The sequence below is a fragment of the Lichenostomus cassidix genome, chromosome 3, assembly GCF_008360975.1.
Source record: "Lichenostomus cassidix isolate B80296 chromosome 3, HeHo_3.0, whole genome shotgun sequence".
NCBI lineage: Eukaryota > Metazoa > Chordata > Aves > Passeriformes > Meliphagidae > Lichenostomus > Lichenostomus cassidix.
Window position 1 is genome coordinate 47604058 of NC_139483.1, and position 13656 is coordinate 47617713.

At 36.2% G+C, this 13656-nt stretch overlaps 1 protein-coding gene across 4 annotated transcripts in view; it reads right to left on the reverse strand.

The window, feature by feature from the left end:
• Positions 1 to 13656, reverse strand: part of UTRN (utrophin) — a 352485-nt gene that overhangs the window by 17155 nt on the left and 321674 nt on the right. For all 4 annotated transcript variants that reach the window (XM_085055625.1, XM_085055626.1, XM_085055624.1 and 1 more), the window contains 4 exons: positions 10124 to 10260; positions 8474 to 8512; positions 8171 to 8236; positions 4811 to 4876 (listed from right to left, as the gene is read on the reverse strand). In XM_085055625.1, coding sequence (XP_084911751.1) covers positions 4811 to 4876; positions 8171 to 8236; positions 8474 to 8512; positions 10124 to 10260 — 308 coding nt within the window. The remainder of the gene's footprint in view (positions 1 to 4810; positions 4877 to 8170; positions 8237 to 8473; positions 8513 to 10123; positions 10261 to 13656) is intronic.

Below are 13656 nucleotides of genomic sequence, written 5' to 3' on the forward strand. Positions count from 1 at the left end.
ACATACAGCCTTCTTTTCTGTAGGGTGTTGATGATGTCAGGAAATGTTCACTTGATCTAGTTTAGTCTGGTTATTTTAATTAGGCATCAAAAAGCTGCTGTCTACATTTTTAAATGGTGAATTAGTTCATAAACAATATTTAGGTCATCGAAAATGAATCTTTTTTAAAATAGGGTTCTGTAAAGCTGGATTTTTTTATATTTATTGGAATTCGTTGAATCTGAGATTCTGTCAAGATTTTGCATTAGATGTAACCTCATTTTTAATGAAACTCATAAATGCTTTTAAAATAGAGTTTACACAGTAAATGCTTACACACTTTTGACTGTACTGTGATCTAGTAGATAAGATGAACACACTTAAATACAGATAATTACATATTTTAGTCTCACAGTTATTCAGTCCAGAAAAAAACTAATTTCCCTCCTCTCCCACTGGTTCAGAGTCTCAGAAAGCATACTGGAGAGGCTGCGAATATCGATTGCTCTTTTTTCAGACATCACACATTGAAATTGACAGCAGGCTTTTTCACAGGCACTTGATAAAGGAAGACTTCTGAAGCAAATGTGTATTTTTACCATGTGTTCTACCTTTGGCCTGTCTTGAAAAATTACTAGTTTGAAAAAACACAGCCTTGAACCTGCAGCAGCAAACCTCATTACTGTAATTAAGATCGATTCATTAGTAGCACAGGGCTTCCAGGACAGGGCTTCAAATGACCTACAACATAAGGTCATTGTTCTATGCCAGGCAAATACTTTTATTTTTCAGAATCTGGGACATTGTCCTGTAGAAGTGGTAGGAGATGGCAATCAGCAATCACAATAAAAGCATCACGTAAAAATTAATTCCTCACTCTTTCTTGGTGGTTATTTTACTGAATACCCCATGTCCTCTGAGAAACAACTAGAAGTATACAAAGTCCTTCGACAGCAGAGGCTGCAGTTCCTATTCTGTATTTCACCATAGTAAAAAGCAGCAAACAAGACATCACAGAAGGTCAGACTTGAAAGAAGTACATCTCAGAGGAAAAGAACACCCCAACGAAGAAGCCCAGGGAAAACAGCCTTTGAAGTGTCCTATTCTTTTAGTGGACATATATTTTCAAGAGGTCTATTCCAAAACATGCATTGTGCATAGAGAAAGCAAAAGGCAAATAAAGCTGCATATAATCTCACTTTTATTGAACTATGCCACGAAAAAAAGAATCAGATTTCCTGACCATCATTTTTCATCAGTGCATTATTTTATCTGATTAAGAAAACTGATTACTAAATTGGATTTAAGATAGGAAGATGGGGTTATTTGTGAACTTACTTCATTGACAATTGTCATTTTAGCTGTAGCTCTTATACTAAGCACCATGCATTCTAGTCCAAATAAAGTGTATCTTGACCTACTGATGCTATGAGACATACTAGAATAAGGATGAAGAAGGCACTCAAAAATGCTTTGGCTAATTTACTTGTTCTTCTCCTAATTTTACCACCATATGAAACTAATTTCTCATTGTGACAAGATACCTTTTAACCACTTATATCCTGTCACAGTATTCAGTTACTACATACTGGGACTCCAGTTTGACTTGTATTACATTAAGTAGCAGTGCCAGGTAAAAGTATCAGTGGCCTTCCTCTCTGAACTTGTTCCACTTCTGAACCTGAGTGCAGAGTTCCCTAACAAATAAAATTTCAGGTATGTTCCAACTCTGCCTTCAGATGAGCGTGAAATAGCATCAACAATGCTGCAGACGTGAAGATAGCTGGTAGTAAAGGCATTAACCAGAAAACAGCTATTAAGCATCTGCATTTATTCTGCAAGTATTTATACCATGCCCAGTGCAATTAACTTCAGTATGGGCTTGATAGGATAGTTCATAAATTACAGGAATAAGAGTTATACTCTTGTTCTATTTTCCTAACAATTTTTATTATCATTCTACAACACCACGATTTATCAAATTGTGAGGCATAGCTGTCTGTTAGGGACATTATTTATCATTCTTTGTTGTAAAGACTTAATATTTTCCTTATGCTCATCTTCATTTGTGAATAGGCAAGTCTGCTTTAAAGACAGAGATGCTTTTACATGAATTAAAGCCAAAAAAAATCCATCATGACATTTTAGCCTAAACATCTACAACTATCTAATGTATAGAGAAGACGACATGAAGGAAAAGCTTTTTATTCAATACATTTGTACCAGAAAATTAATGCATGAGAGCATTAGAATATTTTTAAAGAAGCTGGACATACTACAGTAGAGACTGTGCCTTTTTTTGCTATCTACAAGTATTTTTCTGATTAAAGAAAATGCCTTTTTTAATGGAATTCACGTATCTTTAGGGAAGGGGAGGGTTATAAAAGCTTAGCTAGAGAGATAGTAGTCACAATGACATTCAAGAAAACAGGTTAGTTAAAACCCAAGAATTATCTTTGATGACTGCTTTCTTAATCAAATGGCATACTGTAAAACAGTCCTGAAAACAAACTCATTATGTTTAACTGAGAGCAGAAGTTCTCTTATTCAAATGTAGATGACTTCTTTCATATAATCTTTGAAGCATGAAGAGTGTTAAAAGTATTGCTGCTGAACTTGTGAACCTTAAAAGACCAAAGCACAGTAACTTTCAAAATCAAGTTTTCAAAAAAGGCAACACTGCCTCTGTTCTGTCTATTCACAATAAACTGAAGGACTCTTCAGGACCAATAAAAATAAGATGATGAAACAGAACTCCAATTATGAGAAGCAAAGAATTTGATTTCCAAACTAGTAATTGTAATTGTAATTGTTTCCTGAATGTCTGAAACAATACTGTAAAAAGAAATTTTGCTCAGAGAGGTTTACCTCTGAGATGAAAAAATATGTATTCACATTTCAAACTGCTCCTTTGAGCAGTTTTACGCCATCCCCATTTCTATGTCAAATGGCATTTAAAAAATAATAATAGATTTGAACTATAATCCTAAATTCCCAATGTTTCACCAACTTCTGATCCAAACTTCATAGCTCTGTAGATCCCTGGAAAAGCCTCTTCATCCAGAAGGTCTGTCAAGCACTGCAAGAGGTAGCCCAGGGCAGTGGTTGAGTCACTATCACTGGTATTTAAAGGAGGCAGATGTGGCACTTGAGAACCTGGTTTAGTAGTGAACTTGGGAGATGCATGGTTTTTGGTTGGATTAGTGATCTTAAAGGCCTTTTCCAACCCAAATGATTCTATGACAGTAGTTTAAACTTTAAACCACAGGCCTTCAGAATGTTGAGTACTTCAGTACTTAAGCCTTAATGAAAGCATGCATTCTAATCTGCAAATAAAACAGAAGGTGCCATTGTGTACAAGGTTACTTTCTTCTCCATATTTTGTTTGTGCAACAGTCCCCTGACTGAGACCCCGATTCAGAGGTACCTATCACATGCTGGTACACAAGCTTTCCATGCTAATTCTTTTTCTAAGGAAAAAGAATGTAGGGAAATTGCATTAACATCAACAGTTAGCCAGTAAAAATCACACATATACCCCCTTTTACCACTGGGATGGGTGGTTGTTTGGTCCTGGTATATGAGTAAGCTCATTAATTTCAAAATACATAATTCCAGTGTATGAGCATTTAGCCACCTTCAACTTCCCAGCTTTCCTGCCAAATGACACAGTATGTTTGCCTTTTTTGTTGTTGGGTTGGTTTTTGGTTTTTTTGTTGTTGTTTTTTGGGGGTTTTTTTGTGGTGGTTTTTTTTTGGTTGTTGTTGTTGTTTGTTTTTGTGGGGGTTCTTTTGTGTGGGAGGGAAATCAAAAGAGAATATTTTGGCTGCATTTCTCTCACTGGTGAGTGTGCCAATGACAGAAACAAGTTCATGTGAAAGAAAGTTTTATTTGGTACGTAAATAGAGTTAATTAATCAGGAAAGAGGCAACATTTAAAGGAGATCATGTGCTTCTTTCAAGCAAAGTATTTTAAGTCTCAACCTGTTAGTACACTCATAGATAGAAAAATTTCATTATTAAATTTTAAAACAGTAAGTAAAATTATTACTGAGATCAATAGCATTTTCTAACTAAAGCTGAACAAGAATACCTCTTTAAAATTGTTGATGGTATTTGTTAATAACTTAGAAGAGGTAGAGTCCTACAACATTGATTTAATTAACTGATGATAAAATAAAGTTAAAACATTTGTAAGTTTTTACATTCAAAAAAATTGTATTTAATTCCTCAGCAATTCAAGGGATTCTATGATTTCCAAGTTTATCAATGCATTTTAATTATGGTTTTTACAATAAAAGTGATACATAATTTAAAAATAGCGCTGGTAGAACTAATGTAGGACTGTGTTTATTATATAGTACAATCCCAGGTACAAACAGGTGGATCAGAAGCCAGAAAACTGAAATATAAAGAAGTAGCAACACTGCTATGGCTCTGAAGAATCTTCAAAATAGACATGATTTTTTATTTTGATGAGAAACTTGTCTAGGGTCTAGAAAAAGCCACGGAAAGATTTATTTTATTTTATACCATGATAAAAGCAGAAAAGGAATACAAACTAAAGCCTTCAGAGCTGTGGCTTTTTACCACTCACATGGAATATCCTCACTTTTGAAGCAGAATGCCTGGCAAACATAGAGTTCCCACACACCATCCAGTGAACATCACCGATTTCTACAATTGGTGCTTGGAATAATCAAACTTATGCAGGCATCCTTGGGGTCATTATTAGCTGCTTTTACTGAGTCCTGTGTTAGACCTGATGAAGATTACTCCATGAATCTATGACCAAAGCTCCTGACGGCCTTAATGAGTCCTGAGTTACTTACACGCTTCCCGTGGTGGAGCTGCTGTCCATGAGGAAGGAGCCATTGGTCCTTTCCATCTGTGCAAGCCTGAAAGGCAGGGAAAGACCACGACAATTAAAACAACGGCAGTGTGAAAATCAATTCTACTTAGAAACAGCTCAGATTTGGCAATCTTTGTATACATGATTAGGAATAAACTCCTAGATTTTGTGACAAAAACCTATAATCCAGAGGACTTTTGTGAGAAACTTGTGCTGTGATTAATTAATTCTACATGCCAAACAACAACAAAAAAGTGTATTTTCTAACTCTAGTACAATTATCATTAGCATCACCACAACTCTCATGGCAAAATTAGTTAAAGAGATGTTTTTGCAGATGGTTTTCTTCTGCATTTTCTAAAGCTGGACTAACAAAAGAGGATGAATACTTTTTAAATATAGCCCATGCAACATCTGAAATTATGCTTGGCAAAAAATACCATACTGTGGGACAGACAAGTCCCGGAAAACAACACAAAAAGCAGTATAATTACAGGCAGTCATTGCCTGTAGTTTCTTATTTTGGAAGGAATGAATCTAAAAAGATTAGATTATTAGACTGTACATACAAGGTCATACAGTTCTTTAAAATCAAAGCAGAAATTTTCTCCCTATTCAAGTTTCCAGGAAATATATACACCTTACGTACATAAAATGCAGTTATAAAAATTAGGAGCACTCAGTACTCTGCACATACATTCAACTGCACCAAATACAGTTATTTCCTTTACTATAAAGGTATCTTAATTTCACGTATATTTTTGTAAGTGCATTATATCTTCAAACTTCTTTTTGAAGGCAGTGTGCGAGGCCCTAAAGAACTGGGAACTCTGGTGACTTCTTTTAGTATGGAGCAAGTTTGGCCTTCTGTACATTTTTTACTATTCCTAAGGGTTGAAGAGGAAGAATAAATGAAGGCACAGACATTTCATCTATATTGTCTCATCCCACCTTGGCTGGGGTAGGTCACTGATCCCCAACACCTCTCCCGAAGGGAAGAGAATCTCCAGAGTGACTAGAGACAATCAGATCATCTCTGCTCTGGGGCATCTCAAATAAATCTAGTTCACAGTAAGCAACATGCTTACAAGCCACCTTTGCAACGCTGCTTAGCTCAGCTTCTTTAAATCTTTTGATGAAACATAATTTTAGAAATTAATCTTCACAGTCCCTTTGTCATAGAGGGAAGTAGTACAACCCCCATTACTCTTCAGAGAGAAGAGCTTGTCCAGAATCCCTTAAGTGAGTAATAGATATTCCAACTCACAAATGCAGATTCTAACATTATCATCACATTGAGGATCTCCATCATTAATAAGGATTTGCTTGGGATAATATGTGGAACCAGCAGATGGCCTAATCAGTGAGCAGAGAGAGACAGAGAAGGAGTAGCAAAGAGCCTTCAAGGCAGGATAAAAACTGAAAGCTGAGGAAGGAAATTAGAAGTAACTCAGAGGTGATACAGGACAACAGCGAACAGGGAAATGGTACCTGATTCCAGGCAGGGGATTTTATTACGAGAAAAGTGAGGGTTGAATGTTCTCCAGTCAGTAACAGTGAAGGCTTTAATCCCTGATATACTGTTTCTGCTGGACACTGTCTTATTAGGGAAGCCCTGATAGTATTTCTTTAAAGATCCTGACTGAAAAGATCAGAACAATAAAAATTATTTACTACTTTATATGCAACATATGCATAACAGCTCCAACTAAAAAGGACACAATAAAAAGTATATGAAAGACAGAGAATTATGTCTTCTTTTTTAAGATTTTATTACTAGAAGAAAAACAATGCTGAGCAGTTTTAGACAGATTACTTATGAGGCAATTAGTATGAAGTTTTCAACTTTGCTAAGCAATGTCTGCACACAGCAGGAAGAGATTTAGGTTTGTATCCTGAATGATCACCGAGTAGTGCACAGTGCACCTTCAGCTCATCTAATCCTGCGCAGAACTGGTAAGAGCTGAGGGGGATGAGAGGGAAAACAACAATTGCACCTAGATCTCCACTGTTCATAAAGCAGAGTCCAGAGTTTGAGCTTCAACTGAGCACAAAAAGCCACAGTATTGTGGCACCACAGGCTGAAAAAAGGACATAGGTAGATAAATCTCTCTAGAGAAATTTATTTGCTTCAAGGGTTTTAATTGATTACAGGATGGCCTAGGTTATAGATTCAAAGAAATGCAGGGTAATTTATATGAATGACATGTTGGAAATAACTGAAAAGCTCTATAATGACTATGTCATTGTGCTGTACTACTAATAAAGGATGAAAATATTTTCTGTTGAGGGACAAAAGAAAAGGCTGATTTTAAGTAGCCCTTCAGCATTATTTCCTTCCCTATTTTCTCTTCCTGCAAAGATCACATACAGCATATCCTAGGCATTTAAAAAACTGCTCTGAAGATTTTTAAGGTGCCAATAAACCACAGAAAAACCCAGTCAGTTCCCATGGTACTTATTTTTGAGAGGGTATCTCTGATTAACACTTCACCATCATTGTGCCCTTAACACAGGATGAGAGGAAATGGCATTGATTTGCACCATGCTATTAGATTAGATGTTACAAGAAATTTCTTCTGTGAAAAGCTGGTCTGGTATTGGAATAGGCTGCCCAAGGAAGAAGTGGAATCACCTTCCTTGGAAGTGTTCAAAAGGCATGTGGGGGTGGCACTTGGGGACATGGTTTAGTGGTGAACACAGTCATGCTGAGTTAACAGTTGGGCTTGATGATTTTAGAGGTCTTTTCCAACCTTAATGCTCCTGTGATCACCAGGTCTGAATGTACAGAAGAGAGTTCAACAAAACACTGAAACATTGAGATGGACTTGGCATAATGGATATTTTATCACAAAACGACTAGGGTGACCCCACAAAAGCCAAACATGAAACAACTGTAATTACAATGTGCTCTGCTAAAAGCCAACAGTAATGCAGAGTGTCAGCCCATCACAGAAGAAAACAAAACCCTGGATCTAATATCCTACTGAGAAAACCTATATATCCAAAAAGTTCCGTTTATTTCAAAGGTTAAAAATGAAGAAACAAAACGATAATGGCACATTTTAGAAATGACACAATTTTGCAGCGGTTTCCATTCTGTATGAGAGATGTTAGATTTAACACATCTATTTTGCGTTTAATACAACTGTAATCAGAAGCTATCAGATGATAGCCATCAGATGAAGCTATCAGAATGATTTAGAAAGATTCGACTTACTTCTAAGTACAGAGAATTGTATCTTTTTAATAAGTAATATCCAACCAGTATTGTATATTAAAAACTGCAGAAATCAACCACAAAATGCAATGTCCTGGTGAGAAACCATGTCTCTCTTACCTGGTAGCATACTGCTCTATCCTGGAGTGTGTGTCATCATGAAACAGCTGTGGAGACTGGGAAGGACTAGTTTAAAAATAAGAATGAAAAAATTAGTGGTGTCTAAAGCAATTTATGATACAGGCAACATTATTTTTAAATTAAGTTAAACTGAAGACAAATAAATACATTCACAATATTCCTGAGGGTGTTATTGCTTTGGGTCAGCCATGCCCTATAATTCAGGGACATCAGATTAGCTGCAACTGAGCTAAAACAACCGGCAAATGAGGCTTTCCAGATAAAGGGGTTCTGCATACTCACTCATATTGCTCTGGCCACATACTGATGAGAGTGATAGGACTGTAAGGAAGACACAAAAAAGAGAGAAACAGAAGGAATGAAACTATAAAACAAAAACTTTAGTACAATTTAAACAAGAGATAGCTGGAGAAACACAAAATATTTTAAACAGCAACCCACCCGGAACCAGTAACAACTGATGGAGAAAAGAGACAGCAACAGATACTGCCACGTGCCATGGAGAGACAGAAGACTGACTCGCATACTTCGTTTTGTTAAATAAAAATCAATTTAAAGAAAAACTCAAATCAGTGGTATTGATTGAACTGCAGCTCATAAACCATAATCAATTCATTTAATTTCTGCCCAGGCACTGGAACTTTCATTTTAAACTAACTAATAAAATGTATTAAAAAAAAACAGTGGGGTAAAAAACCCCACCAATAAAAACACCCCACCATAAGTCACAGTTATCAACGCTTATTTTCCTTATACATAAAAATAATGAGGTAAATAAATACAGTATTACATTTTCACACTTGAAATACTCAACAGGATTTTTTATTTTCTTTAATTTTTTCTATTAAAAGGAATGTATCACTGAGTTTTACCACCTGCAGGGCAGAGAACGAATACCAACAGTTTTTTCAGCATGGTGCTGACAATTTATCTGTCTATTTCCCACATGACTGGACCAACAGAATTTTATCCTGACCTGTGATTACAGTTTTGACATTCCAATTTCTGGCAGCATTGGCAAACTCATGACATCAAAGTAGCTTTGCTTTCCTGTGCCGGTGGCAGCTGAAGACTGCCCTGGTGGGTAACATTTTAACATTTAAATGTGCATTGCTTCCTTAGAAGCCAGGCCATCAATCAGTCAGTTTTCAGATTACTACCTCCTGTATCTTAAACTGCTAATGAGGATGTTTTGTTTACTTTCTGCAAATGAAAAGCACGGCCCTCAAGTCATGGAAGCCCTCAGAGCATGGGCACTGGCACTGAGCAGAGCATCTTTGCTGAAGCCTCACCCAGGCTGTTGCCAAGTGGTGCTGTGGTCAGACAGTGCAGCAGTGCCAGAGACTCCAGGACGTGAGGGACAGTCAATCCATGAAAATAATTCTAGCATCCTGTCAACACGTCTTAATTTTGCTCTTGTAAGACTGTCTTTTGCTGACAACTGCCAAGTGAGTAAATAAAGTGAAGCACTTCTGTCAGCACCATAAATAACACAGTGGAGACACTGAGAGCGCACTCTCTGATTAGGCCACCTCTATTTCTGAAGCCTGTAGCACCCTAATTAACTGAGAGATTTTTAATTCCAGGAATTCGGACATAATCACATAAGCAGTGCAGTTCCAAAAGCCCGGTCTCCTCAGAAGTGTTCTCTGTAAAACAGCTATTCAGCCCCAGACAACATTACCTGCTTTGTCCATTACCATGGACATTGTAAAAACCATGGCTTTCTAATAAAATGCTTATGAAAACCTAAGCATAAAATATGTTACTTTAAACATAATAGACAAGATCTGCAGATAATGAGAAACAATACAAAATAATACAGCACAAGGCTCTGCAACTGTTGCTGGCTATTATTTGAGTTTCAGCTTTCTGTTTGTGATAGAATGGGCCAGAGATTCCAGGAGCAATTGCTCTATAAATCAAGCTTACGTCTCCAGGTTGTCACCCTCCAATACTGTTTGCACAGGTAAGTAGCCAAGTCGGGGATGCTTTGCAAAATACTTCTTTGACCGGAATTTATTCTTCAGCACCTTTGTGAAGTCCCGTACATCTTCCCCAGATGTTGTCTTAAAAAGAAAAAAGAAATAAAATTCAGCATTGCTAAATAGTATTGATTTGATATCCATATTATTGACTAATAATGCTGGTACTGACCTGAAAAAGAATAGAAAGAAGAACTTTAAAATTTCAATTATGTTAAAATTGCCCTTTTAGTGTCCTGAGATATGCTACAATAATAATGCTAATGCATCTAAAAATGCTCCTGTACTGGCAAATAATAGGAAGGCCTCAAATTCCTAGAAATAAATGTATTTATAAATTACTTTATAAATTGGAGAAAAATTGAAACCGGTTCAAGTATTAAGCTAAACATTTACAACCAGTCTTGAAAACCACAAAAACTCAATTTTTCAGAAAAATCAAAAAGGGCAAATCAGTTGATAAGATATAGCCCTCTATATTCATGAAGTTTGACAAAAATACTCACTGCCTTCCATTCTAGACATACAATGGAAAATTTTATCACAAGAGTGGAATGGTATGTACCAAACCATTCTCTGCTGCAATGGCCAAGATTTTCATGAGCATTTTCTCAAGTCACCAAATCTCTTCCTATAAGATTCTGCCACTACGTGTAATATTCCAGAGTCAAAAAACCCCACAGATGAAGTGGTGGCCAGTGTACAACCACTGTTCAAAAGCACAGGTAGGCCTGGTAAGAACAATTAGTGCCTGAACTAACACGCTCAGACTGATTCAGTCGTCTCCTTACTACCACAGAGTTAGATTAGGACAAAGATTAGCCACAAAATTCTACAACTCTAAATTTACAAGTTACAATCAACATATTCCCTCCCTCCCAGCAGCTCTTTTACTAGTCCTGACTGACACAGACTCTTCCAAAACTGGTAAGTGCTTAGCCCCATCCCTCCCTGCCCACCCCCTTATTGTCAGAACGCAATTAAAATTTATTCAGCTGCTTTTAAAAATCACTTTAACTGGTGATAATCACAGCAATAATGGCAGCACTGCTTTGTTAATACTATTCAGCTAACTTCTGCTACCAAAGCATGGATATATACAGGCATAAAATACAAGGTGAAAATGGCAATAAAGAGATCTGCAGGAAGAAATAATGTACAGTCTGCCTTTGAAGTGTACGTGCTCAGACTGTGCTGAGTACTTCAACAGAACAGTCCCCTTCCAGCCACTACCATTGAGCATCTCCTCTTGCAACTGCAGTAAAGAAAACCTGGCCATTCACCTCCAGAGCTATCTGAAGATTTGCAATAGCTTTTACTGACTTCCAGTCCAGCCTCTGTAACAAACTACAAATTGCATTCCTCTGTTTTGGGAGAAGCCTGTTAACATCAAAGGATACCAAAGTGGATGGACAACCATGTGGAAAATAGAGAGGAAGACTTCAATTTTGTAATCTTTTTCCTGATGTACTACAAAGAGGCCTAGGAGCAGCTCAGGCAAACTATTCTCTGCTGTCAAAATATAAAAATGCTTCCATATTCATCTATATATTTTAATGTATATAAAATATATGCAGTTACAAACTCTGTAATGCAGATCAGACAAGCAATAAAAATAGTAAATAATCAAACTTGTGCTGGTAGGAGTTTCTCATCTGCGGCTTTAACAAGTAACAACAAATGGAGTAAATTTGTGACCAAGAGGTGTTTGAACCCCTGAATTTTAATATAACTGAATTCAGGGAGGGTTTACAAAATCATTTGCAGAAAGCATCTCTCCAACCCTGCACCATTCAAAAAAGGAACATGAGGCAATGCAAAGGGCTGCTTACTCTCATGCAACAGTAACTCCAACAGATGAAACTCTGCCCCAAGGCCAAGGAATGAAAATTTTAATACCTACACATTGCAGAAATAAATGCCTACTGAGCTGCCAAGCTTTTCCTCTGGTGCATTCTTTATTTGGTATGACAGTCTGATTCTCAGAAAGAAGACTAATATGACTGTGTACAGACTGAGCACTGCAAATACTAACCAGTGAAATTTGAGCAGATTTGAAAGAACTATTTTAAATTACATGCAATTAAGATAAAACTCTGAAAAATGCTTTCTATTTCTTTTTTCTTGGCATATGACCACACTATACAATCCAACCCAAAATCATGCCAAGGGAGATATACTATAACATTTTTCTTTTAAAGAAGAATAGTCAGGCACTGTTGTGCAAAATCTATCTTCTACATTAAAACTAACAGGTGCCTTGTACACTTCCTTACATCATGACATCTTGACTATTTCCACACAAATCAATAGCACAAATAGCACCATTGTTACAGAACTACTTCAAAAGCAATGAAAAAATTCCCTTCTTTCACCGAAAATTCAGCCAAAATACCCATGCTTTCAAACTCAATTTAAAATTCCAGTTCCTAGAGCAAGACAAAGTTCAGGAAAAAAACATTTAATATCCTTGGCTGACACACACAAACAACTAAAAAAAATCCATAGCAGAAAGTCTTACGGTGTCAGTAGTTACAATCTGTAACAACTGACAAACTGGCATCAGCACTCTTCAATACACCAGCCAGGCAGAGAGTTATAAGCAACAAAGTAAGATACAAGTAGTTGTAATCCAATAAAAATCTAAGAAAACAAGATTTCATGGAAAGCAGTGAAAAAAAGTGAGCATGCTGAAACATGTTTTTCATACATATCTTACAAAACCAGTTGGTGTAGGCTTTCAGTATATTGGAAATAGAACAAGTCTTCACTGGGAAAAAGTAATACCAAGAATGTAATAAACCAGTTGTAGAGCTCTAAATTAAATTACATTTAAAAGCTATAATAAACAAATATAAGAAACATGAATTAATAATATAGAATACTTATAATACTACATACATTTAATTTCATTTATTTCTCACTATTCTCTTTTTCAAAGAAAGGGTTATAATGGAAGCCAAATTTCTTCTTCCTTTCACTGCACCTACCTTTGTAAAAGGACTAGTCTGCACCGAAGTCATCATTCTTTTAATTACATTTTTAATATCGAACACAAAACCCATTAGCTGTTTCAATATACACACAGAAACTGATTCCCAGAAGAGGTATGAACCTCACTAATGTATCCTATCCCTAAGCCCAATCAGACATTCCTGGGTTATAAGGAAGTTGGTAAAAAATTTGCACAGACACTTAATAATCAAGCAAGTTCTAAGAAAATATGTTTAGCATAATAAGACATGTTCAGAGATGAAAAAATAAAATAACACCTATGTTGTTTAAAACTATTTTAGTTTATTCTTTAATAGCATCTCTAGCAGACACCTGAATTTGACACCACTGTACACTGATCAAATGCTTTAGGAAACATTAAGGTTTGCTGTTAAAAAAAAAATTTAACAGTGAAACCTCAAAACTTTTCTATATCCCATATTTTCATTTTTTGATATTTTATTTATCTGTAACATTTTTTAGCAC